Genomic DNA, 23,466 nt, shown 5'->3' on the forward strand with positions numbered 1-23,466 from the left:
ACAGCGGGTATTCATGGGGCTGGCATCTCGTGTTTGTCACAGGGTTTAAAAGACAGAGCAGTTTGCTTCAGAGCTCGCAGAAAATGCTGTGCAGAGCAAAGGGAGCCCCAGGCACATCCCAGCTATGGGGCTCGTCGTCGAGAAACACAGAGATGTGGCACGGAGGGATGTGGTTTGGTGAGCGTGGTGGTGGGTTGGACTTGGGGATCTTGGAGGTCTTTTCTAACCATAAAGATTCTATGAGTGGGCATGGTGGGGATGGGTTGATGGTTGGGCTTGATCTTGGAGATCTTCTCCAACTTCAGTGGGTCTTCTATGATCTTCTCTCCAGATGTAGCTCAATTTCTCCCACGTTGTACATCCCCACATCCTTCCTTTCCTACCCACTCCACCTCAGGTGAGGAGCCCATCCTGGGCAATGTCCCCATGCCACCAGCACTCTGCTGCCCATCTTCATAACAGTGAATTTCACTGTTTTCCTGTGCTGCTCAGAGTTCTGTCTGCAGAATGACCTTGGTCCTCTTAAACATCTTTGTTAATGATGTGGATGATGGGGCAGAGTATCCAGGTGAAGCAACACTGGGAGAAGTGGATGATGGACCTTGAGCTCATGCTGCCACCCAGAGGCTCTTGGCAAGGATGGAAAAACGGGCTGCAGAAACCCCATGGAGCTCAGCGTAGGGCAATGCATGAAGATATGGTGGCACATTGGACCAGATGAGCTCCAGAGGTTCCCTATAATCCCAACCATCCCATGATCCTGTGAGGTTCCTCCCAACCCAAACCATCCCATGGTCCTGTGAGGTTCCTTCCAACCCAAACCATCCCATGGTCCTGTGAGGTTCCTCCCAACCCAAACCATTCCATGATCCTGTGAGGTTCCTCCCAACCCAAACCATCCCATGGTCCTGTGAGGTTCCTTCCAACCCAAACCATCCCATGGTCCTGTGAGGTTCCTTCCAACCCAAACCATCCCATGGTCCTGTGAGGTTCCTTCCAACCCAAACCATCCCATGGTTCTGTGACGTTCCTTCCCACTCCAACCATCTCACAACCTATGAGGTTCCTTCCAATCCAAACCATCCCTTGACCCTGTGAGATTCCTTCCAACCATCTCACAACCCTGTGAGGTTCCTTCCCACCCCAACCATCCCATGACCCTGTGAGGTTCCTTCCCACCCCAACCATCCCATAACCCTGTGAGGTTCCTTCCCGCCCCAACCATCCCATGACCCTGTGAGGTTCCTTCCCACCCCAACCATCCCATGACCCTGTGAGGTTCTTCCCACCCCAACCATCCCATGACCTGTGAGGTTCCTTCCCACCCCAACCATCCCATGACCCTGTGAGGTTCCTTCCCACCCCAACCATCCCATGACCCTGTGAGGTTCCTTCCACCCCAACCATCTCACAACCTATGAGGTTCCTTCCAATCCAAACCATCCCATGACCCTGTGAGATTCTTTCCCACCCCAACCATCTCACAACCTATGAGGTTCCTTCCAATCCAAACCATCCCTTGACTCTGTGAGATTCCTTCCAACCATCTCACAACCCTGTGAGGTTCCTTCTCACCCCAACCATCCCATGACCCTGTGAGGTTCCTTCCCACCCCAACCATCCCATGACCCTGTGAGGTTCCTTCTCACCCCAACCATCCCATGACCCTGTGAGGTTCCTTCCCACCCCAACCATCCCATGACCCTGTGAGGTTCCTTCTCACCCCAACCATCCCATGACCCTGTGAGGTTCTTCCCACCCCAACCATCCCATGACCCTGTGAGGTTCCTTCCCACCCCAACCATCCCATGACCCTGTGAGGTTCCTTCTCACCCCAACCATCCCATGACCCTGTGAGGTTCCTTCCCACCCCAACCATCCCATGGTCCTGTGAGATTCCTTCCAACCCCAACCATCCCATGATCTGTGAGGTTCCTTCCCACCCCAACCACCCCATGACCCTGTGAGGCTCCTTCCCACCCCAACCATCCCTTGACCCTGTGAGGTTCCTTCCAACCATCCCATGACCCTGTGAGGTTCCTTCCAACCATCCCATGACCCTGTGAGGTTCCTTCCCACCCCAACCACCCCATGATCCCATGAGTCACCACCACATGGCTGCTGACCCACAGCATTTCCCACAACATCCACTCCGATCCCTCTCAGAGACTTCGGATGCTCACCTCTGGGGATACAACCCCGAGCTCCCCCAGCGCGCCGTGTCACCCCGCAATGGGGACACAGTGCCACGTGAGCTGGGGACACGTGGCAGCGTGTCACCACATCCCAGATCACTTCTCCTGGGGCTGTTCATGTGCTGCAGCTGATGCACTGTGAGCGTGTGTTAACATGTGTTTGTGTGGGCACACGTGTGAGCGCTGTGTGCAGGGTGCACGGAGGCCCGCGAGTGCGTGTGTGCCTGTGTGCACAGATGCAACGTGCGCCTATGTGCATGGCATGTGATGTGTGCATCACCCCACGGGGGTCTGTGTGCACACGCGTGAGCGATGTGCACGCGTGTGCGTGCGCGTGCGGTGTGCACAACAGGCCTCACGGGTGGGTAAGGACACACGCACGTGTGGTGTGCATCTGCGTGCGCTGTGTGCAGCGTGCACAGGGTCCTGTGGGGTCTGTATGTGAGCACGTATGTGCTTGTGTGTGCACGCTGGGTTCAGTGTGCACGCAATCCTATGGGCTTATGTGCACACGTATGGACACACACACGTATGTGTGGACTGCATATGCGTGTACATACGTTGTATACATGCACATATATGTGCACACAGCCTCTGCACGTGTGCTGTGGCACTGTGCACACGCATATGTGTGCGCCCATTGCTCATACGTGTGCACACACACCCATAGGACTGCATGCAGGTTGCACACAGCATGGACACGTGTGTGTTGCGTGCCCATATCTGTCCACATGCGTGTGCATAGTGTGCAATGTGCACTTTGTCCTGTGTGCACACACGTTTGTGCTGCACTCACACGTGCATACGTGCGCACTGAGCCCTCTGCTCGTGCCTGCGCACACGTGTGTGCATTGCATGCGCTGTATCCATGCACCCCGCCTTGGGGGCCACGTGTGCCCTGAGTCCGAAGCCTAAAAAAAGTGAAAACGTAGCAAAAAAAAAAGCAAAAATCGGGAAAAAAAATCTCAGCCGTCCATTCAGAACTACAACTCCCAGCATCCACCGCGCCGGCGGGCCGTGCGGGGAAGGGGGCGGGGCTTCGCGATAGCTCCGCCCTTCAGCTCTCTCCCCATTGGCTGCGCCCCCGTTGTCGCTGGTGACGGCGGGACGCGGCGGGGCCGCCGGGCTCAGTCAGCGGCGGGCGGTGTGGGGGAGAGGAGGTGGGGGGGTGTTTTGTCGCGTTGCGCCGTTTTTAAATTATTTATTTATTCTTTTTTTTTTTTCTTAATTTATTTTTCAGTTTTTGTTCTTGGTTTTTTTTTTTTTTCGGTTTTGCTGAGGGTGGGGGGGGGTCGCGGGAAGGGTAAAAGGGAGGGAGGTAGGCGGCGGCTCGGCTCGATGGGGGTCAAGAGAGGAAAAAGCCCCCCCGGGGCCACCGTGGAGCGGTAGGGCCGGCGGGAAGATGGCGGAGAGGTGAGCGGCGGCACCGAGGAGGGCGGGAGGGGAGGGTTTGGGGGGGGGGGGGGGTGCGAGGCCTGTTTGGGGTTGGGACCCCCCCGCAGGTAGGACCCGGCCCCCCCCTCTCGTGGCCCCTGAGGGGTCAGAGCCCCTCTGTGCCCCCCGTGTTAAATTTTTGGGGGTCTCCCCCCATTTAAAATGTGGAGGACCCTCCCTTAAAATTTGGGGGTCTCCCACCCCCTCCCCTGCATCCCCTTCCCCTGTCCCCCCTCCCCCCATTCCAGAATGCAGATCCTCTTTATTATTATTATTATTATTATTATTATTATCATCATTATTATTTTAAGTCCTATTTTAACACCCAATTCCTTTTTTTTTTTTTGGGGGGGGGGTTGGGGGGGTGTTTCTCTGCATCTCCAGTTCTTAATCACGTTAATTAAAAAGGGGGTGGTGGTGGTTAATTAGTTAATTAACACCTGCTGTGTGCCAACCCCACCCTGTGCCCCCCCCCCCATATTGAATGCGGATCTGGGGGGGGGGGGGGGGGGGCGGATCCCAACCCCACCCTGTTGCTTGGGGATGGTGGTTGAATCCCCCCCCCCTCCTCTCCCCCACCACCATTTTTACTGATATGGGGAAAATGAACCCCCTCCGCCCCCCCCCCCCAATTTTACATGGGGGAGTTGGACACCCCCCCGCACCCCCCCGCTTTGCTCTCTATGAGGGGATTTTATCCCATTTTTAGGGGTTATGGGGGGGTTGGTTGCCTCCCCCCCCCCCACTTTGCTCTGTGTAGGGTTATGGGGAGGGTTGGAGCTCAATTTTAGGGGTTTTGGGGGGTGTTTTCACCCCTTCCCCCCCCCCCCATCGGTGTCTATATGGTGTTTGGGGGGGGGGGGGGGGAGTGGATGACCCCTCCCTCATATCTGCCAGAGAGAACAGGGTGGTTGGAGCTCATTTCTAGGAGCTGGGGGGTAATGGATGCCCCCCCTCCCCCTGTTCCCTATGGGGGTTATTAGTGGGGGGTGGTTTTTGAGGGGGGGGGCAGAGCGAGGGGGTGCATCCCACCCTTATTGCTCCATAATGAGTATTCTGGGGCTGGATTCCCCCCCCATAGGGAGTGCGGGGGGGGGCAATCCAACCCCCTCATAATCCCACTTCATAAAGGTGGGATCCAACCTCCTCCCCCCCCCCCCCAAGATGGAGCATTTCACTATAGCAGTTATAGGGGGGTTGGATTTCCCCCCCCTCCACCCCCCCCCCCCATCTCCCTATACTGCTTCTGGGGGGGTGGGAGGGAGGGGGGCTTCCTGTGGAGTTGATGAGGGCTGGACACCCCCTCCTTGCTCTCTATGGGGTCTGGATTCCCCATCCCCCCTTTTGCCCCCCCCCATCTCCCTATAGGGTTTCGAGGGCCTTGGATCTCCCCTTATCTCCCTATAGGGCTCTTGGGGGGGGGGGCAGGGGGGAGGGAGGAGGAGGAAGGAATGAATTCCTCCTTCCTATAGTGGGGGGGGGGCTGGGTCCTCCCCAGTTCCCTATAAGGGTTTAAGGGGGTGAGGGGCGAGGGTGGCTGTTCCCCTCTCCCAGTGGGGGTTGTGGGGTGTGCTGCTTCATCTCTTCACCCTGGGGGGGAATTATGGGGTCTGGACACCCCATCCATCTCCCTGTGAATGTTCTGGGGGGGGGGGGGGAGGGGGGCACATCCCCTCCATATATACATTTTAGGGTCATTTCCCCCCCATTCCCCTTCCAGTCCAGCGCTCCTCTGCAAGGTGTGGCTGTTTGAAGGAGGGTGGGGGGGGGGGGGACACACACAGCAGGGTGGGGACTTTTTGGGGGGGGGGGGGGGGGGTGGCTCAGAGCTTGGGGGGACAAATGGCTTTTTTTTGGGGGGGGTGGTCTGCACTGGGGGGGGGGGGGGTGGTGATCTTTTAATCATCACATGCGGCAAATGGGAGCCGCTTGATTCGTTCCCTCCTCCCTTCCGCTCATCGCATTGCTTTGCTGCTTCCCTCCTGCTGTAGAGCTGCAGGTTGATTATTATCTTCTTATTAATTAACGCGTTCTTAGTGTTTTAATTTTTATTTTTCGTGCATTTTTTTTTTTTTTTTTTTCCCTCCCTTCCCCAACTGCAGTTTTTAACCCAACCCTCGGGTGACCTCTACGGATAAAACCCGCAGCTGCTCGCGCGCCGCCACACCTGGCACATGCAGCTGGGTGGGGAAAAATAATTAAAAAAATGTAAAAAAAAAATAAAAATGGGGGGGAGAAATGATGAAAATAGCGAAATTTGGGATGTTGGGGGGCACCTGAGAGCAGCAGGTGAGTCGGGCAGGGCACCACGCGCCCCTCGTTGGCAGCACCGCGACTTCCACCTTTTTTGTTTTTTTTGCCCATTTTCAACCTCTCAATCCCCTTTTTTGCCCATTTTCATCCTCTGAGTCCATCTTTCTTTTTTCATCCTCCTTTTCTTTTCTTTTTTTGCCTATTTTCATTCCTCTTTTTGCCCATTTCTGTCTTCTTTATCACTTTTTTTGGCACATTTTCATATCCTTTTTTCCCCGTTTCCACCGTCTTAATCCCTTTTTTTCCTTCCCCATTTTCATTCTCTAAGTCCCATTGTTTTTGCCCACTTTTGTCCTCTTTATCACTTTTTTTGCCCATTTTCACCCTCTGTATCTTTTTCCCCCTTTTTCTTACCCCCTAATCTCCTTTTTTTGCACATTTTCTTCCCCTCTCGTCCTTTTTGTTGCCCATTTCTTATCCCATCTCTTTTTTTCCTATTATTTTCTCTCTCTTTTTTTGCCCATTTTCATTCCTTCTGCATCGCTCAGGAGATGCCCAGCACCATTTCCCCCCTCTGATCCAAAGCATTTTTGGGGCTTGTAGACCCCCAGCCATTGACACCAGCACTGATTTCTCAGCCCTGTGCTCACTTGGTGCCATTTCCTGCCCCAAATTTGGATTAATCCCGCGTTGCACTCAGTGCATTTCTGTGATCTGTCAGCGCCGTTGCGTGGCTGTGATTCCTGGATGGGTTTGGGGTCATTTGGGGGGAATTATATCCATTTTTTGCTGCTGTGCCATTGGCCATTGGGCGGTTCCTGCGCTAACGGTGACATTGGGTGAAATTTTGGCTCTTTAGGAACAGGAACCAAAATGTGTAACATTCGCTAAACAACCTGGCAGCGCAAAAGCAGTGATGTGGAGCGGGTTGATCAGCGGGTTGTGCTGACCAAGAAGTGCCTTTTTATTCTGATTTCAAAGCATTTATCTTCTTTCTCAGCAGTATTGAGCGTCGTGGAGCTGCGACGGTAGGGCTGTTGGGTGTAGGTTGTGGCAGTGATCTTGGAGCAGGGCTGCGGCCCACAAGGCTTGGGAAAAGTGTCCCTATCCACCTACGACTTACAGAAATAGGGTGTATGGTTGATTCCCAGTAATTTTGTTTAAAAAAAAAATAATAATAATAATTTTATGGATGTTTGGATGCTTATCTTTGGGGAAACAGGAAGGCAACAACCGCGTGCGCGTGGATGCTGTTGGACATCACAGCTCTGGTCTGTTGTTGTCCAAAGCAACGTGGATTGGCTTTGGGCACCTGTTAGGATGGATCCCTGCCTGCCCATATTGGGGATGGATGGTCTGCAAGGTCCCTCCCCCATCCGAAATCTCTCTGGTTGCACCAAGTACAGCTGCTCCACGCGCACCTGGGGAACGCGGTGCAGCTCTGGTGCGTGTGGTTGGCTCGAGTGCCTGCAGAGCTGCTCTTCTACCTCTTTGATATTAAAAAGGGGTGACGTGGGATGGCCCCAACAACCTGTTTGTGCACAGCTCTGTCTTCTGAGCCTTTGCGATCTGCCTTCTTATTGCCTGGGTTTGTGGGATCTCCAAGCCAACCCTTGGTTGCGGTTCTGGGGCTCCAGATGTGGGATAAGGGAAATCCAGGCTGTCTTGGGAGCTCCTGATGGACTGAGGTTTGCTGTGAAACCCCGGAGGAATTGGCAGAGCTTCGGTTGCTGAAATATTTCAGCTTAGACTGGGTGAAAGCATTGATGGGCAATGTGTCCCAATGGCCAGAGTGCCCCGTGGAGGTGCCTTGGAGCTCTGACAACAAGGAGGTGTTGTGAAATGCTGCTGGGAATTGGGCAGGGGTTCTGAGAAGGGGTTGTCTCAGCCTTGTGAGGAGATATCTTGGAGCTGAATCCATGGGTTTGGGTCTGAAGTTGACCTGTTTGGGACCCAGACAGGTCCCAGTGTCCTCAGGGGAACAGCTGGCCGATCAATGCTCTCAACCAGGCTCCACTTGACCATTCCAAGGACATTGCCCACTCTTGGTGCATCCCATGTCAGCTGAACTGTCCATTCCCATCCCAAATCTATCTCTGTGTAGGCTGGGGAAGTTCCAGGGCAGGTTTTCATAGGGGAGTTTGTAGGTAAGCTATAATCTAGAGGGCAGGTGCTGCATCTTGGAGGAAGGAGCTGGGTTTGGCCTGGCTCCCTGTGCAAGGCTCCAGCCCTCCCAACGTCCTCCCTCTTGGTGGGATGAAGACCAAAGAGTTGTACTGTTTTGCTCCACGTCTCAGAGATGACACCTTGAGAAGTTCACCTCTGGTTGCTTATGAACACACACGATGTAAAACAAATGAGAATCCATTTAAGAGTGTCTAAATGGATCCCCCACGATCCAAAGAGAGACCATAGAATATGTAATGAGTCTCAAGGCTGAATACGGGGATAGAACTGACATGTGAGCTGTGGGGCTGTGAATTCCTTGGGTTGGCTCTGCAGAATGAGGATAAACCAGGACTGTGGGGCTTGGCCATCGCCAACCCACGCACTTTTAGGGCGCATATATAAACCTGTTTACCCCATCCAGTAATAATCCATGAGAACTTCACTTTGGCTGCTGGTTAAGATCATCACAAGTGCAATGTTTTCTTTGCAGTACGTTTAAAAAGGAATTTCTTGTCCCCGTCTCCAGCAGCCGTGTTCTCCCTCTTGCATTTTTGCTTCAGTGATCATTCCCTTACATGCTCTAGATAGCGCATTGAGCCTGGATCTTCCCTCTTCTTCCTCTGTGTCCTCAGAAACATTTCTGCTGTCATTCTCCTCCTTCTTCCACTCTCCACTGAATCCAGGCCGCCTATTTTTAATTCCAGTTACCAAAAAGTGAACGGGGGATAAACGATCTCCAGGTACCTGGGGGAGAAGTGAAGCCAAGGCTGTGCACTTGGGATTGGTTCTTATTCCTCCCAACCCAGCGCTGTCCCCTTGGAGGTGGCTGTATTCTTCCCAGGAACCCCCAGAGCTGGATTTCTCCCTTTCCCACCCGCTGGAAGGAGCAGTCCTGCTGCACTGTGCTGTTACTGTGGAGGTGCTGTGCTGCTGAAGATGGGTTCGATAACGGTGCCGCATCGTAACCCAGAGGTGTAACGTAGAGTGCAATTCCTGCAGTGAAGGATGTGGCTTTTTTTGGTTGCTGATGACCACCTCATAAAACTCGCAGCAAACGAGGCCTGAAATGGGCTGTCAGAAGGAGAAGGGTTGGCTCCTTGTATCTTGTGAAAACCAACTCTGGGAAGTTTTGTTCCTGAGTTGAGCGTTGGTTGAGAGTTGCTGTGATTGGGAGCTATCCAAATTGGGTCCCAGCTCTGAACCCATCGCAGAGGGCAAAGAACCCATTTTTGGGGGGACGGAGGGAAGGAAGGGGTTCAGCAGCACCCGGGTGTGAACATGTCACAGAAGGAAGGATGCCGGGGGCTCGCTGCAGCCCCGTGGAACACGAACCCATCGCATCCATTTGTGCTATCTGCTCTCCCGGCGGATGCGCGCGGCTACTGGCCTGCCTCTTCCCGAGGTGCTGACATTTCTCTCTCTGCCTCGCTGCGTTTTTATTGATCTCCTTTCCCTGCTCCACTCTCTGCTTGAATGTAAATGACTTCCACGGGCGACGTGTTTGGAAATCCAAGCTTTTTGCCAACAAGAAATGTTACTTAGTCGGCGAATCGGAGCTGTAGGATTATGATTGCATCGATCTTTCCGCGGCCCTTTTTGAAGGCTTCAGAGCACTTTGCACACAGTTAGGAGAGATCATGGCAAGAGGCAAAAAAAAAAAAAAAAAAAGTGCAATTGCTTATCGACTGCAGTTTCCATAATAGAGGACAGACAGACGGACAGCGGGGCGCGTTGGGGTGAGCGGTAGGATTTAGGTTAGCGGAGTCAACCTGCCATTTGTCTGGGACATTTGGACGCGCAATCTTTCTTCTTCTGAAGTGTAAATCCTTTAGAGATTATAAACGGTCTCTGGAACAGCTTGGACCCATGGCAGACCAGTAAAATGGGTCAGGTTAGAAGAGACCTTAGAGCCCATCCCATTCTAACCCCACGGGCAGGGACGTCTCCCATCGACCACATTGCCCCATGGGCCCCTCCAGCCTGGCTGTGAGCACCTCCAGGGATGAGGCATCCTCTGTTTTTCTGTTCCAGTGCTTCGCCACCCTCTGAGTACAGAGTTTCCTCCTCAAATCCAACCTAAATATCCTCTCTTTTAGTTTGAAACTCAGCTTGTGTTGAGGGACGCACCCCAATCCAGCTGAGCAGCTCCAAGCACGTGCGCATGCGGCTTTGTGGGATCTGAGGCTGTATCATCAGTTTTATTAGTAATTAAGCTGCCTCTTAAGCGCTTGCTGAACCCTGTTATGAAGGTGGTTTCTGGATGCTGGTGGGTTCTGCTACCTAAGCTGATTTGCCTTTAATCTAATGCGTGCATCTGTGAATCCACGTCCTCTCAAAGGTGGGGGGCAGCAGCATTTCTGTGGAGTCTCCTCCGTGTGCTCAGGGATCAAGAGGGAAAATAATAAAAAGGAAAACAAAGCAAACACTTATTCTGGCAGCACTCAGTGTGGTTGGGAAGATTTAGGAAAAGCATGAAGTCACTGCATGGGGAGGAACAGCCGGAGGGATCTGCGTGCACCCACAGCAGCCTCTTGGTGAAGTGGTTTTCTCCCATTTTCCCCCCCAAAACCAGGAGGATTTGGGCAAAGTCAGCGCAGAGGAGGCTGCGTGCTGGGCGCTGATTCCCTGCTTTGCATCTGCTTGGCTGAGCACGACCTCTGTTTCAGCGTGACCTCTGTCTGCTACTTGCTGCTCAGCTTTGTGAGTCGGGATCACGTTTCAGCCCTCGCTTCCCATGGCAGCCTGTGCTGCTCCAGGGATTGCAAGCTTTATTTTAGAAATTTGGAGTTGTTGTTTTTTTTTTTTTCCTTTCAGTTTTCCTTTTCAGGACCGAGGTCTGGGTGAGCACATCTCAGTGCTCGCCTTTAAGGCAGTGCTTCCTTGACCTTGCAGTTTCCTCAGAGCCCTTCCCTAAAATTCTTTCCCTCTTGTGTGAAGCTTGCTCTGGGGGGGATGAGGACAGTTGCATCTAATATTCCGAGCTGCATCCAAAATTGAAATTAGAGCACTGGGATCGATGGAGCACAGGGCTGAGGGACGTAGGCTCCGCAGAGCTCCAGTTTGGGTTCCTCGTGTGGTTGGGATGCTCCCAGCTGGGGCTCAGTCCGTGGCAGAGATGCTCCCGTTTGGGTGGGAATTTCCAGTTTGGAGTTGCTGTGTGTCAGTCAAGCTCTTATCTGGTGAGAAGCTCCCAGCTGGGGCTTGTTGTTTGGTGGGAGACTCCCATTCTGGGTTCCTTGGTGGAGAGGCTTCCAGTTTGGGCTTTGTAGTGTGGTGGAGACTCTCCCAGTTGGGGTTCGTTGTGTGTCAGTCAAGCCGTGATTTGCTGGGAGGCTCCCAGATGAGATTTGTTGCATGATGGGGAGCTCCCAGTTTGAGTTTGTTGTGTGGTGCTTAAGCTCCCAGTTTGAGTTTATTGTGTGGTGCTTAAGCTCCCAGTCTGGGGCTTGTTGCTTGACAGGGATGCTCCCACTTGGTGAAAGGCTCCCAGTCTGGGTCCATTACATGGTGGGAAGCTCCCATTTTGGGTTCCCTCGCAGGGCTGCTCCCAGTTTGGGGCTTGTTTCGTGACAGGGATGCTCCCATTTGGTGGAAGGCTCCCTGTTTGGGTTCATTACGTGATGGGAAGATCCCATTTGGGGCCCATGGCTGGGGCTGGGGTCTGACACCAACGTGGGGTCTCCTGGGTGGGCGATTGGTGAACCCGTGCTGTTTTCATCAGGCGCCCGTGCAGGAGCGTGGCTCGGTAAAATTGGCAATGAGGTTCCAAAAGCAGAAGGGGAACAAAGAGCTTCCTCTGCATTTCAGTCAAAATAATTTCCACCGCTCCCCAGCGTTCCGATCCGCGCTTTCACCTTCTGTGCCGTTTTCGAGAGATGCTGTTGAAGCTGTCAGAGCTCCCAGCAGCTCTGCCGTAAAGCTGTAAGGAGAAATTGCAAATGAACACATCAACGAGGCTCCCGTTCAGAAGCCCTTTCTTTTCCCCTCCTCGTTGTGCATCTCTCACATCTCCGCCGTGTCACCTTGAGTCATCTGCGTGGTGCGGCGGGTCAGATGTGGTGAAGGTGGAACGTGTGTTCCAGAATACCCCAGCACAAAACAAAAAGTGATTTGCAGAACAACTCAGTGCAATTTCTGCCGTCAGATTTATTTATTTTTTTAGGAGGGAGCTCTCTAGGTTTTTTGTTCGAGGTAAGAAACGTGCCTGGGACTTCAAAGAAGGACCTCTGCAGTCATTATTTTTTCTGTCAGAGCGGAGCTTGCTGAAGCAACACGCCTTCCTCCTGCAGCTGGAAGGGGAAGGAGGAGCAGGAACAGGTCCTGCAAGAGCGTGCACAGAGTGTGGTGATTAAACCACTGGACTGAGACAGCGCAGCGCCTGTCCTCATCAAAATCTGAGCATTCCAGGGACCCAACAGCTTGGTGGCTGGAGCTTGTTTTCCTAAGAGCAAACGAGTTCTTGGCAGATCTGTACATCTCTGCATCAATTCTGCTGCGTATCACCACTGTGAGTTGTCTTTCAAATTGAGGCAAGGTAATCAGTGATACAGGATATGAGAGTGATGGCCTCAAGTTGTGCCAAGGGAGGCTCAGGTCGGATGTTAGGAAACATTTCTTTTCTGAAAGAGCAGTGGAACAGGATGCCCAGGGAGGTGGTGGAGTCGTCATCCCCACAGGCACTCGAGGACTATGAAGATATGGCACTGAGAGATGTGGTTGGTGGGATGGGTTGGGACTGGGCTTGGTGGTCTGGAGGTCTTCTCTAACCTTAATGACTCTACGTTTCTCTTTAGGGACCTGGGGGAGGGGTTGGGGTTGGACTTGGGGATGTTGGAGATCTTCTCCCACCTTAATGATTCTATGATTCTAAGGTTCCCACCTAAAGCAGCTCTCCAGTCATCTTAGTTTCAACGAGTGGCTCATCCCCACGCCCCCAGGTTGTCAGCTGTGGAGGTGATGCTCCAACCTGCAGCCTCATCCCAGCCCTCAGTGGAAGCCAAGCTCGGCGTGCAGGAGGAACAGGTCGGGCAGCACGGCCCTCTGTTGTCTGATGCTTCAGACCTGATCCAGATTTGTGAGCCACAGGTTAGACAAATTTCGTGTGGCTGCAACCATTCAAATCCTGAGGTTGGCTGTTTAGCAATGGAAAGAATATAAAAATCTGTAGATAGACTTTGAGCGCAGGAATGATGCAGCTAGAAACAAATTTCCAGATAACATCATGTATATTTCCCCCCCTGTGGAGTGCAAATATCTGTAAGATTTTTAATTCAGGGACAAGCAACCTTTTTGGGTTGTGATTTATTTATTTTTTTTTTTTGGTAGAATTTCCTCCATCTCGAGCAAGTCTGCTCTGTAAGTATCCTGAGGGTCCCTCCTTGAGTGGAGGTTGGTCCAGATGGACCTGGAGGAGCCTCCAACCTCCACTGCGATGGTTGAGTGTAGACCTTTGGCTTCACATCCCCGTGGCAGGAATGCAGCTGTCACATCGCTGCTTTCATCTCAGCTCCACTCATTCATCTCAACGTTACGTGGCTGCTGGGATCCTGCCTAGCAGCAGAAGCTTTTTTTAACAAAATGCTGTCGTAGCTCTGGAGTATTTCTTTTTTTTTTTTTTTTTTTTTTTTTCTTTCCCTGTGATTCTTTCATCGTATTGACAACTCAAAGTGCTGACCTGCAGCTCTCCATCCGGGCCCAAGACTTCTCCCGACATGACAGGAGGTTCCTTGGGTGCCTTCAGCTCAAGGATTTCACCCTGAAATGTAGGATGTTTGGGGCACCATTTGTAGAATATTTGTTCAGCTCAGTCTGCGCTGATTGTCTCACAAATTGGGATCAAATAGCTTTTAGCCTGAGGCGTGTAAGGTTAGAAGCTGTCTGGCAATCCGTGGGTTGAAATTACTGGGAGAGGTATCAGTAGCTCGTTAAGGTAGCTGGTAGTTCCTTATGCTCCGGTGTGTTTGTATGGCTGTGGCCTACAGCTGGCTCTGGTTGCAGTGGATTCATAGAATCCTTGGGGTCGGAGGAGACCTCCACAATCATCAGATCCAACGGTTGACCCATCCCCACCATGCCCACTCCTAGGATTGCAGAATTACTAAGCTTGGAAAAGATCTCTGAGGTTATCGAGTCCAACGGTTGACCCATCCCCACCATGCCCACTAAACCATTGTTATATTGTTGAAGTGTTGATAAAACCCTAAAAAAACAACTGCAGGAGTCCTCATCCTGAGGTCTGATGCTCAGGTCTGAGTTGAAGGAGGTCAAGGAGCTGAATGAGGATCCTTTGTCCCAAGGTGGAACGAAGGGTTGGCAGCCCACCACGTTTCTTGGCTGTGTTGGGGACACGTGAACGGAAATGCCTTTGAGGTGAATATCTCCTAATGGTTTCAGTATATTTAATATCACTAAGCATCCTTTATTTTCCCCGCTCCCTAAGTGATGTATCTTAATCCTACAGTTTGCTGGAATCTAGTTGCCGTGGGCTTCTGTAAGCATGGGCTCTCAGGGGATCTTTGGCCTGGAGCTACCAGAGCACGGCTGCCTCCTGTTTTCTGAAGGCTGTCCTTATGGGAGCAAGGGACAGATCCAGGAGGCTGTGGGTCTGTGATGGGACACCAGTTAGCAGCTGTGATGCAGTTATGGATGAAATAACTCAGCTGTAACACAGTTATGGGCAAGATAACGTAGTCCATAGCATTCAAAAGCAAATTCATGGTGTTCCATTCTGTTAAGTACCCACACATCACAATGGGAACCTTCTTGCCATGGAGGTGAGCCGTTGGGTGCTGTGAGGCAAGACCCAATTAACTACAGATCAATAGCAATCAATTAAAAACAGTGCTCTGGACCCGAGTTACAGAACTCTAAGGCCTTTTATTTTATTTTAATTTTTTTTTAGTTCATTTTTTGATACCACTTCTGACTTTGCTTATGGCTATCCGAAACCTTAAGGCTATTTTGACTTGAGCTACATCCTCTCTAAATGACCCATCCACTTCAGGGTCACTATGTCATCTTTTCCACTTCCTGGGAGTTGTTTAGATGGAGAATAGAAAGGCACAAATGCCTTTCTTGCCCACGAGGGCTACAAAAAGTACAGGGGTTAGCGAGCAGCATGATTAAGGTTGGAGGAGACCTCCAAGATCCCCAAGTCCAACCCCAACCCTTCCTCACCGTGTCCCTAAATAGGATCACTAATGTTGGAGAAGACTTCAGGACAATTGAGTCCAACCCCAACCCATCCCTGCTGTGTCCCTGATCCTTGTCCTCAAGTACCACATCTCTGCAACCCTTGACCACCTCCAGGGACGCTGGCTCCACCACCTCCCTGGCTGGATTGTTTCAGTGCCCGAGCGCTCTTCTGGAGAAATTATTCCTAATATCCAACCTGGCACAACTTGAGGCCATTCCCTAGGGTAAGGAGTGAGCAATAAATGGCTGAAACCCTACCACAAATACGTGGGCCCTAAGTTGTAGGGAAAAGTCGTGGTGTCAGGAAGGCATAACGTGTGGAAACACGAGGGGAGACAGCGTGGCTGCGGTGTTAATAGAGAGGGACGTAAACTAGCAAGAAGAAAAATGGATGTGAAGGGGAGAGAGGATGCTCCAGGCTACGTGTCAGGTCGGTGTGTGGGGAGAGGGCCGTGGAGGGGTGTTGATAGTGATGAGGAGTGAAGGGAATGCAGGCTCAGGGAGTTCAGTGGGGTTACAGTGGATGTGGACAGCACGTCGGTGCATGATCAGCATTTGCCTTTAATGAAGCTCGTTGGGGTACAGCAGTGGAAGCAGAGAACACAAAACCTGGCATAGGGAGAATTACCGTCTCATCCTTGGTTATTTTATTTTATTTTTTTTCTTAAAAGCCATTCTTGTCCTGGAAAGCCATGCAGTTTGGAATGCCTCCAAGCCAAGGCATTGGGTCAGGCAGTGCAGAAATGTGTGAGTTTAGGAGTTGCTGCCCTGGAGATTTGCTGCAGGATGGAGGCTGGGTTGGAGCGATGCGCAGCACCGTCTGATTTATTCCTCTTTTTCAGCCTTGACTAAAGCGAGTGCAAGGATGAACGAGGAGGGGGAGAAATACAAGAACTGTGATTGCAAAGGGAATTTTTTTGAAGGTTAAGTATCTGTGTTGCTTTAGAAGAGCCATTGGACCGTTGCTTAAGCAAGATGAATCAAACCTGAGCAGACAAAGCAGAGCTCATCAGTGTTGGGCTCTGCTCGGTGCCTTGCTGGAGGTTCTGATCGATATCAGCAAGTAAAACAAAGCTCCCAATGTTTCTATACGCCGCTTTCTTCCTTATCCTCTTCTCCTGAAAGTGACGTGGTGCCTTTCAGAGAGAGCTGCGGAGATGCTCAGAGTATTTTTGGCTGAGGAGGATAATGAGGTCTTAATGCAGCGATCCATTGATACAGGAAATGAAAAGATAGGAAGAACTTGAGTTAAAAATCCAAGCGTAGCAGCACACAGGAGCAGGAATGCTGACACGGAGGCTCTCATCCACCTTCTCCCAGCCCTCCTTTCGTTCTGGGGCTGGGTGGCACAATGGAGGGCCCTCAACATGAGAGAAGAGGTGGAGAGGACTCTGAGAAGCCTCTATTGAAGCATACAGAAATAAAAGAAAACCTAGTACCTCGGTGCTTTGAAACATCTTTGCATGCTTTCGAGAGCCCAAAGTTTAGAAATTTAATAGATTTCCGATGAGGGGAAAGACGTGCTCAGGAGTGTCCAGGTGACTGTGCCAACTATTCATCTCTTGGAGATGAATACAGATGATGTTAAATGTAGGCTCTTCCAACTTGGCCTTCCAAGTTTTGTGCGATTCCATTCATGCCCCCACTCCGAGATTAATGTTCACAAATCTTTTCTCTGTTTAAAAAGGATACGCTTCCAACTGCTCTGTTTGGAGCAGATTTTGATGCCCGACTCCAGAACTCTCACGTCAGAGGAGGGAGAAAGAAGAATAATTGAAAATATTGAATATTTCATAAGCCACAGCCCAGGAAAAAATTCTAATGCGGCGATAATAAGATTTGGGTTTTAAAGCTCGCTATTGATTTGTCATTAAAAGCTGTCATGCTCTGTGTCCGTCGCACAAGAAGGGGCAGAAGTAAATGCTTTATAAATAAATTTCTGAGGACACGCAGAATGCACTTGGAATAATGACCGGACCACAGCAGCGTCGTGCTTTGGCTGTTAACGACGTGTGAATTTCATTTCTACTTCAAGTCACTGTAAGACTTAACTTTTCATGTTGTGAGCGCAAATAGGCAAATGGGGAAGAGCCAGGGTCTCTTCTGCGCCTCTGCTTTGGGCTGCAGCTGAGCAGTGCCCTACCTGTGCCCCGCTTGGGAGCCCAGCCTGGGTTATAGGGGAGCGAACAAGTTTTAGTCGTTGCCTTTCAGAGTGACAGCAGGCTCCTTCCAGCTGCCAGCAGTTTGTGTCTGGGGAGGCTGGTGGAGTTGAGCGGGCGCGTTGGGCACAGCCGTGGCCGGTACTGCCTGTGGTGGAGGTGTTGCTTAGGGCTGTCTCGATGGCACGCTTGACTTGTGTTCAGTGTTTGTGGTGATTTGTGCTCCTTGCTTGATGTTTGTTGCCTCAGCCAGCTGCAACAGCCATTTCTCGAGGTTGGAGGTAGAGCCATTAAGGTTGGCAAAGACCCCGAAGATCACCGAGTCCGTCCATCAAGCTGTGATTGGTCTGCTGGGGATTTGCCTTTGGGTTTTTCCATGCTCTGTCCAGCAAGAGCTCAGCCTGAGCTGCTTCTCCAATTTCCTAGAATCACTGGATTGTATTTGAATAATTGTTGGCAATCAGCCTGCAGCAGTGCGGCTGGAACTGGAATATCTTCGAGGTCCCTTCTTTGATTCTGTGCTTTCCACGCTCTTTGGCACGAGTATTGTGCCAATTTTATATTGGGCTTACGGCATCTCACTTGTGATGGTGCTGAGGATGTGTGCTAGGGCAAAAGGTAATGGCCTCAAGTTGTGCCAGGGGTGTTTAGGTTGGATATTAGGGGGAAAAAAAGAAATCTCCAAAAGAATGGCGAGGCATTGGCACGGGCTGCCCAGGGAGGTGGTGGAGTCACCATCGGTGGAGGTGTTCAGGAACTGTGGAGACGTGGTTAGTGGGCACGGTGGGATGGGTTGGGGTTGGATTTGGTGATCTTTGGAGATCTTTTCCAACTTTAATGGAATTTCAGACGAAATGCTGTTTTCTTCTTTCTGAGCACATCTGTGGTGTTAAGCAGTGGGCATGGATTGAGCTTCCCAGGGCAGTGGGCACAACCCCGAGCTCAAGAAGTGTTCAGACACTGCTCCCAGGGTTTGGGTTTTGAGTGGTCCTGTGTGGGACCAGGAGTTGGACTCCATGGTCCTCGTTGGGTCTCCTCCAACATGATTGTGTCAACAGCCACGTTTTCCCAAAAGGAAAGTCTCATCATCTGACATGCAGCATCTCCAAAGCCAAAATGACTCCTCATCAGTCCGCGTTGATTTTGGACAGCACCGAAGCCCAGCTCTCCCTTGAGATTTTGCTGCTTCTGTTCCTGGCCCCTCACCAGATTTAGGTTCTTTGGGCACGTAACCCTACGGCCGAGCTCTCTCCCTTCTGCAGATGTTCATCTCCTGCTGCTGGCACTGAGAATAAGTTGTGCTTAGCATCTGATCAGGCCGTGGCTGCTGCTCGGCGGAGGGCAGATAACGAGATTTACTGCAAACCGAGCGCTCGGTTTAACTCGTAGTCCTATTTGCAGTGATCTGCTCATCCAGGTGTCTTAAAATAAGTCGGTGAAGGGGCAGAGGATCTCATCTGCAGGTGGAACAAGGCTAGAATGCAAACAGCGCAGCGCTGGGGCTTTGCGACTGTATCATGACTTCAAAGGGGTTTTGCTGGGTTTTTTCCAGAGGAGCCCTTCAGATCTACAGAGTTATTCCCTTTTCCTTTGATTGTTGGCTGACAGCGCTGATTTTTTTTTTATTTTATTGTTCTGCTGAGCAGCTCGTTCTTTGATTGCCTCCGCGTTAGATCAGCTTCCTCACCGGGCTGTCAGAACCAAAGCCTTGGCATAGCCATCACGAGCTGACTGCAGGTTTCTCTGTGCGCGTTTCTATAAACTCGCCTTCCTCTGTGACACGTCCCAGGTTCAGACTGTGCAAATCCTGTTCTTCTGCTGGTGGATGTTTCCTCTTTCTGCCGCACTGCATGCAGAGAGCACTCGGTATCGAGTTGCAAGCGCTGAGACAGGCCAAGCAAGTTCTGAAGGCAGCGTCTCATTCATTCCTGCACAGCTGTGCTCCCTCCAGCTCCAGACGGCGTCCCGATCCGGTCCCATATCCTGCAAAGCAACGAGCTTTCCATCAGATGCCTCTAAGTGGTGTCTTGGTGCTGATTTGGGTAACTTTCCTGCACGATGCTTTTGCTCCGGGGCTCCGATTAGTGAGCAGAATGCAGCTCTGCAGTGTGCAGAATGTTATCGTGCTGCCTTGCTTGGGTTCGGGACACTGCCTTGGCTTTGTGATAGAAAATCCCTTCGTTTCCTCTGCCCCATTTTTCCCAGCATTGCAGGGAGGACATGGGTAGAAGAGAAAATCTCTCTCTCCCACGGGGACAGAAGTCTGATTTGCTCACGTCAAGCATCTCTCTATAATCAAACCTTCCTGGCTCTTTGTTCTGCTGCTTATTACGGGAAGGGGATGCTGCTGGGAATTGCTGAGGACTCATACAAAGAGCAGGGAAGGTCTGAATGGGAAGGCAGCAGGGTTTGGTAGCGGCTTGTTCTTTCTCCCTGCGCATAACGTGGGAGTGGAGACGTGGGTCACTTGTCAGTCCTACGTAGCAAAAATGGAGCCTAATTGCCAGCCATCATTGGCCGTGCTCTACCAAAATTGCTGTAGTAGGTAACAATTTTCTATACTTTCATTCCAGAATGACAGTGTAGAAAGTGAATCATTCTTGTCATGCTAATTTCCCAGGTTTTGTAGTCCGCGTGACTGCTGCTCCCCAGCTTTGTTCTCCTCCGGAGCAGCGGAGCTTGGCTGTCTGCGTCTTCCAGCCTTTGTTTCAGGGCAACAGCATTTGAGAATGCCTGAGAAACTGGGGCAGGAATGACTCCGCCATAGTGGCAACCTGTTGGCTTCGGGGAGGGACTTCTAAAATGGAGTGAAGGTTGAGGAAATGGGGTGTAGAGCAGGAACCTGGTGGCTGGTTTTGCTGTGGAGGAGCTCATAGCTGCCCAGAGTGCTGAAAATCTTTAAAATTTGAAGTCTTTTAGGTAATGTCTAAAATCTTTAATATCTCTGTGATTTTGTAATGGATCTTTATGAAAGCAGAGGCACTCCATCCTCTGGATCAACCCATTCTTCTCCAAAGAGCCAACCTCACACTGGTGATTCTAGCTTTCATTTCCGATCCGTTGGTCCGTCTTCATTGCTCTGATAAGCTTAAAATGGTGTCGTAGCCTAGCTTAAAAATCTGCTTTGAGTCCTCCGGGCTCAATCTGTTTAAATATTCCCCTTGCAGAATGCAGCTCCTGGCCGGACTGGTGCTGCAGGTATGCCAACAACTGTTGGCTGCCCCACAGCACCCTCCTGGCTGTCTCTAGCTAACCACAAATCCCAAGGCTTTGAGTCAGTTCCTCCTTTCTGCTGGCTCCAGGTCCTCCTCCCCCCATACCTCCTCTTGGCTTGGCTTCCCTACTTGCCAGCACAGCAATCATTACCTGCTCTGGCACCGAAAAAATAGCGATTAATCACAGCGACAGCTTTGCAGCCTCTTCCGGGGCACCTGTTATTAAGTGGTGTAAGGCTGCCCTGCTGGAACCAGGGCTGTGTTTGCAGGTTAGGACTCCCTTTCTTTCCGTCCATGCAGTCTCTTATTAACCTGAGCTTTGCCATTTTCACGTTGAGCTGTTGCCTTGTGTGTGTGACTTAATTCTGGATCCTGGCCATCGTGTTCCTGCGGATGTGAACTGGATGTGTTTGCTGGGATGCCTTCGTGCTACGACCAAAGGCTTGGCAGAGAGGGGTGCAGTAGTAACACAAGGGGAATGGCTGTGAACTAAAAGAGGGATGCCCTTTCTTTCTTTCCATGCAGTCTCTTATTAACCTGAGCTTTCAAAAGGTTCCTCAAATCAAGTCCACATCCTCCTTCGGTGCGAAGAAGCTGGCAGGTTGCTAATGCCAAGCATTCTCCTTTGGTATCCTCTTTGCTTGGAAGTCCTGCGTGTGGTTCCATCACCTCCCACCAGGTCCACCACTGACACTGGCTTGCTACCTGTGGTGCTGTGGACTTTCCTGTTGAACGTCAGCAGCCCCCTAACGAACAAACCACCTTCTGCACTCATGGGTATGTTTATTTCCCTAGAGAGTTGGCTCAGCCATTAGGAATCCCAGCAGTGATGGAGTTTTCTTCACTCGTTCCCACTGTTGGGCTGCGTCTCCCCAAAGGCTGCGCTCTGCTGCGTTTCCTTCTCTCCTCGTCTTGCCCTTGGGTGGGTTGAAAACACAACATTTCTTTCAACTCACGCTTGCAGAAGAGCTCCCGCTGCCTCTTTGTGCCTCTGTTTCTCACTTCTGTTTTGTTTCTGCTCTCTTGCTTCTTAGCACCTTTGTCTTCTTCCTTCTCAGCTCAAGTAAGAGCCGCTCAGCTGCCGCCTTCCCTGGGAGGAGAGGCTCAGGGCACTGGTGGAAACAAACAAAACAAAACAAAAAAAGAAGAAGCAAAAACAGACAACAAACCGACCAACCAACCCACAGGAATAAAAGAAAATCCCTCCTGGCTGCTTTTCTGCAGCTCTTCCAGATGCTCTTGGATGGCTTCTCGCCTTGTGCCCAAGTTGCTTTTCTTCCTCTTTGCTTTTTTTTTTTTTGGGGGGGGGGGTTGGTTTGGTGTTTTTTTTTTTTTGTGTGTGTGTGTGTGTGTGTGTGTGTGTGTGTGTGTGTTTTGTTTTTCAGTGCTGAGCTCCTGCTACGTGCACGCATTTTGCTGGTTGGTTTTTTTTTTTCCTCTTCTTCCTCCCACCCCCGTTGTTCTCTCTGCTTCTGTTCTTTCCGTATCCTGTAGGGAAAAGATGTTTTTGTGCTTCAGAACCTCGTGGAGCCTTTAATACGGGGCACACACGAGCTTCTTTCCATCTTCTTCATGCTGCTGGTGTGTCTTTCAGGTGAGAGATCACTGCTGGCTGCTGATCCCCAGGAAAAAACTGTTAATTTCTGCCAGTTTTAGGGCAAGGCTAAGGGACCGATGTGGGCTGAAGGGAAGGTCTTGGGTGCGGGGTTTGGAAAAACAGAGAGAAAACACGGAAAGAACATCCTCAGATCTTCATTGGATCCTCAGCAAGATAGTCCTAGGTCGTGTTAAATGTGATAAAATCCTGGTGGAATCCTGCAGATGTAACGTCGGCACGGTGCGGAGCCTTCAGTGGTGGTGTTTTGGGGGCCCTTGTTGTTGTGCATCCTGATGGCTTCCAAATCTCTTAAGCCTGAACTTTTCCTTGTTTTTTTCTCTGCTGTTGCATCCACGGTCTCATTATGTTGTCCCTGTGTTCAGAGGTTGTTGCTGAGTATTTAGTAGACAATTGCAGACAACTCCTATCCGTAGCCTCCACTGCATTTATCTCGGGGCATAACACTGCTTGCATCCCTCCCAGGAGGAATTTGCCCTCAGAGAGGTGTTTTGAGGAGCAGGTTGGAGCAGACTTGTATAACTCAGCTCCCCATAATAGTGGGATGTGAGGTTTTATTATGGGGAAGGGATGGCTCCATGCGATGAGACGGGAATGGAGTGGCAGCCAACGGTCTGGGAACTGAACTGAGCAGGATGGGGTAGGAGGAGGTAGTTTGATGTGGTAGGAAACAAATAGTGGTTGGTGTGGAGCTGCTTGCAGATCTGGAGATTGGAAGAACTTAAACCAGGTTCTTGCACTGCATTTGAGATGAATTATCAGTTCGGTATGTTGGTGGACAGCATTGTTTTGTCCTGCTGATGATCCCTGTGTCATTTTTTGGGAGTCTCCAGTGCAACTGGAAGCTGGGAGGAGAGGAATCATAGAATCATGAAACCATGGAATGGTTGTGTTGGGAGGGACCTTACAGATTATGGAATCATGGAATGTTTGGGTTGGGAGGACCTTGAAGATCATGGAATCATGGAATGGGTGGGTTGGAAAGACCTTAAAGGTCATGAAGCCATGGAATGTTTGGACTGGAAGGACCTTAAAGGTCATGGAATCGTGGAATGGTTGGGTTGGAAGGACCTTAAAGGTCATGGAATCGTGGAATGGTTGGGTTGGAAGGGCCTTAAAGGTCATGGAATCGTGGAATGGTTGGGTTGGAAGGGCCTTAAAGGTCATGGAATCGTGGAATGGTTGGGTTGGAAGGGCCTTAAAGGTCATGGAATCGTGGAATGGTTGGGTTG

General features: G+C 51.0%; 1 protein-coding gene across 2 annotated transcripts in view; it reads left to right on the plus strand.

The window, feature by feature from the left end:
- Positions 1 to 3,364: 3,364 nt before the first annotated feature.
- ARHGAP39 (Rho GTPase activating protein 39) overlaps positions 3,365 to 23,466 on the plus strand; it is an 88,640-nt gene continuing 68,538 nt past the window's right edge. The window contains exon 1 of one of the 2 annotated variants that reach the window (XM_085221793.1): positions 3,365 to 3,608. In XM_085221793.1, coding sequence (XP_085077919.1) covers positions 3,598 to 3,608 — 11 coding nt within the window. In that variant the 5' untranslated portion in view covers positions 3,365 to 3,597. The remainder of the gene's footprint in view (positions 3,609 to 23,466) is intronic. The other variant, XM_085221792.1, reaches the window with a different exon arrangement.

This window comes from Meleagris gallopavo, chromosome 3 (genome assembly GCF_905368555.1).
Source record: "Meleagris gallopavo chromosome 3, MGAL_WU_HG_1.1, whole genome shotgun sequence".
Taxonomy (NCBI): domain Eukaryota; kingdom Metazoa; phylum Chordata; class Aves; order Galliformes; family Phasianidae; genus Meleagris; species Meleagris gallopavo.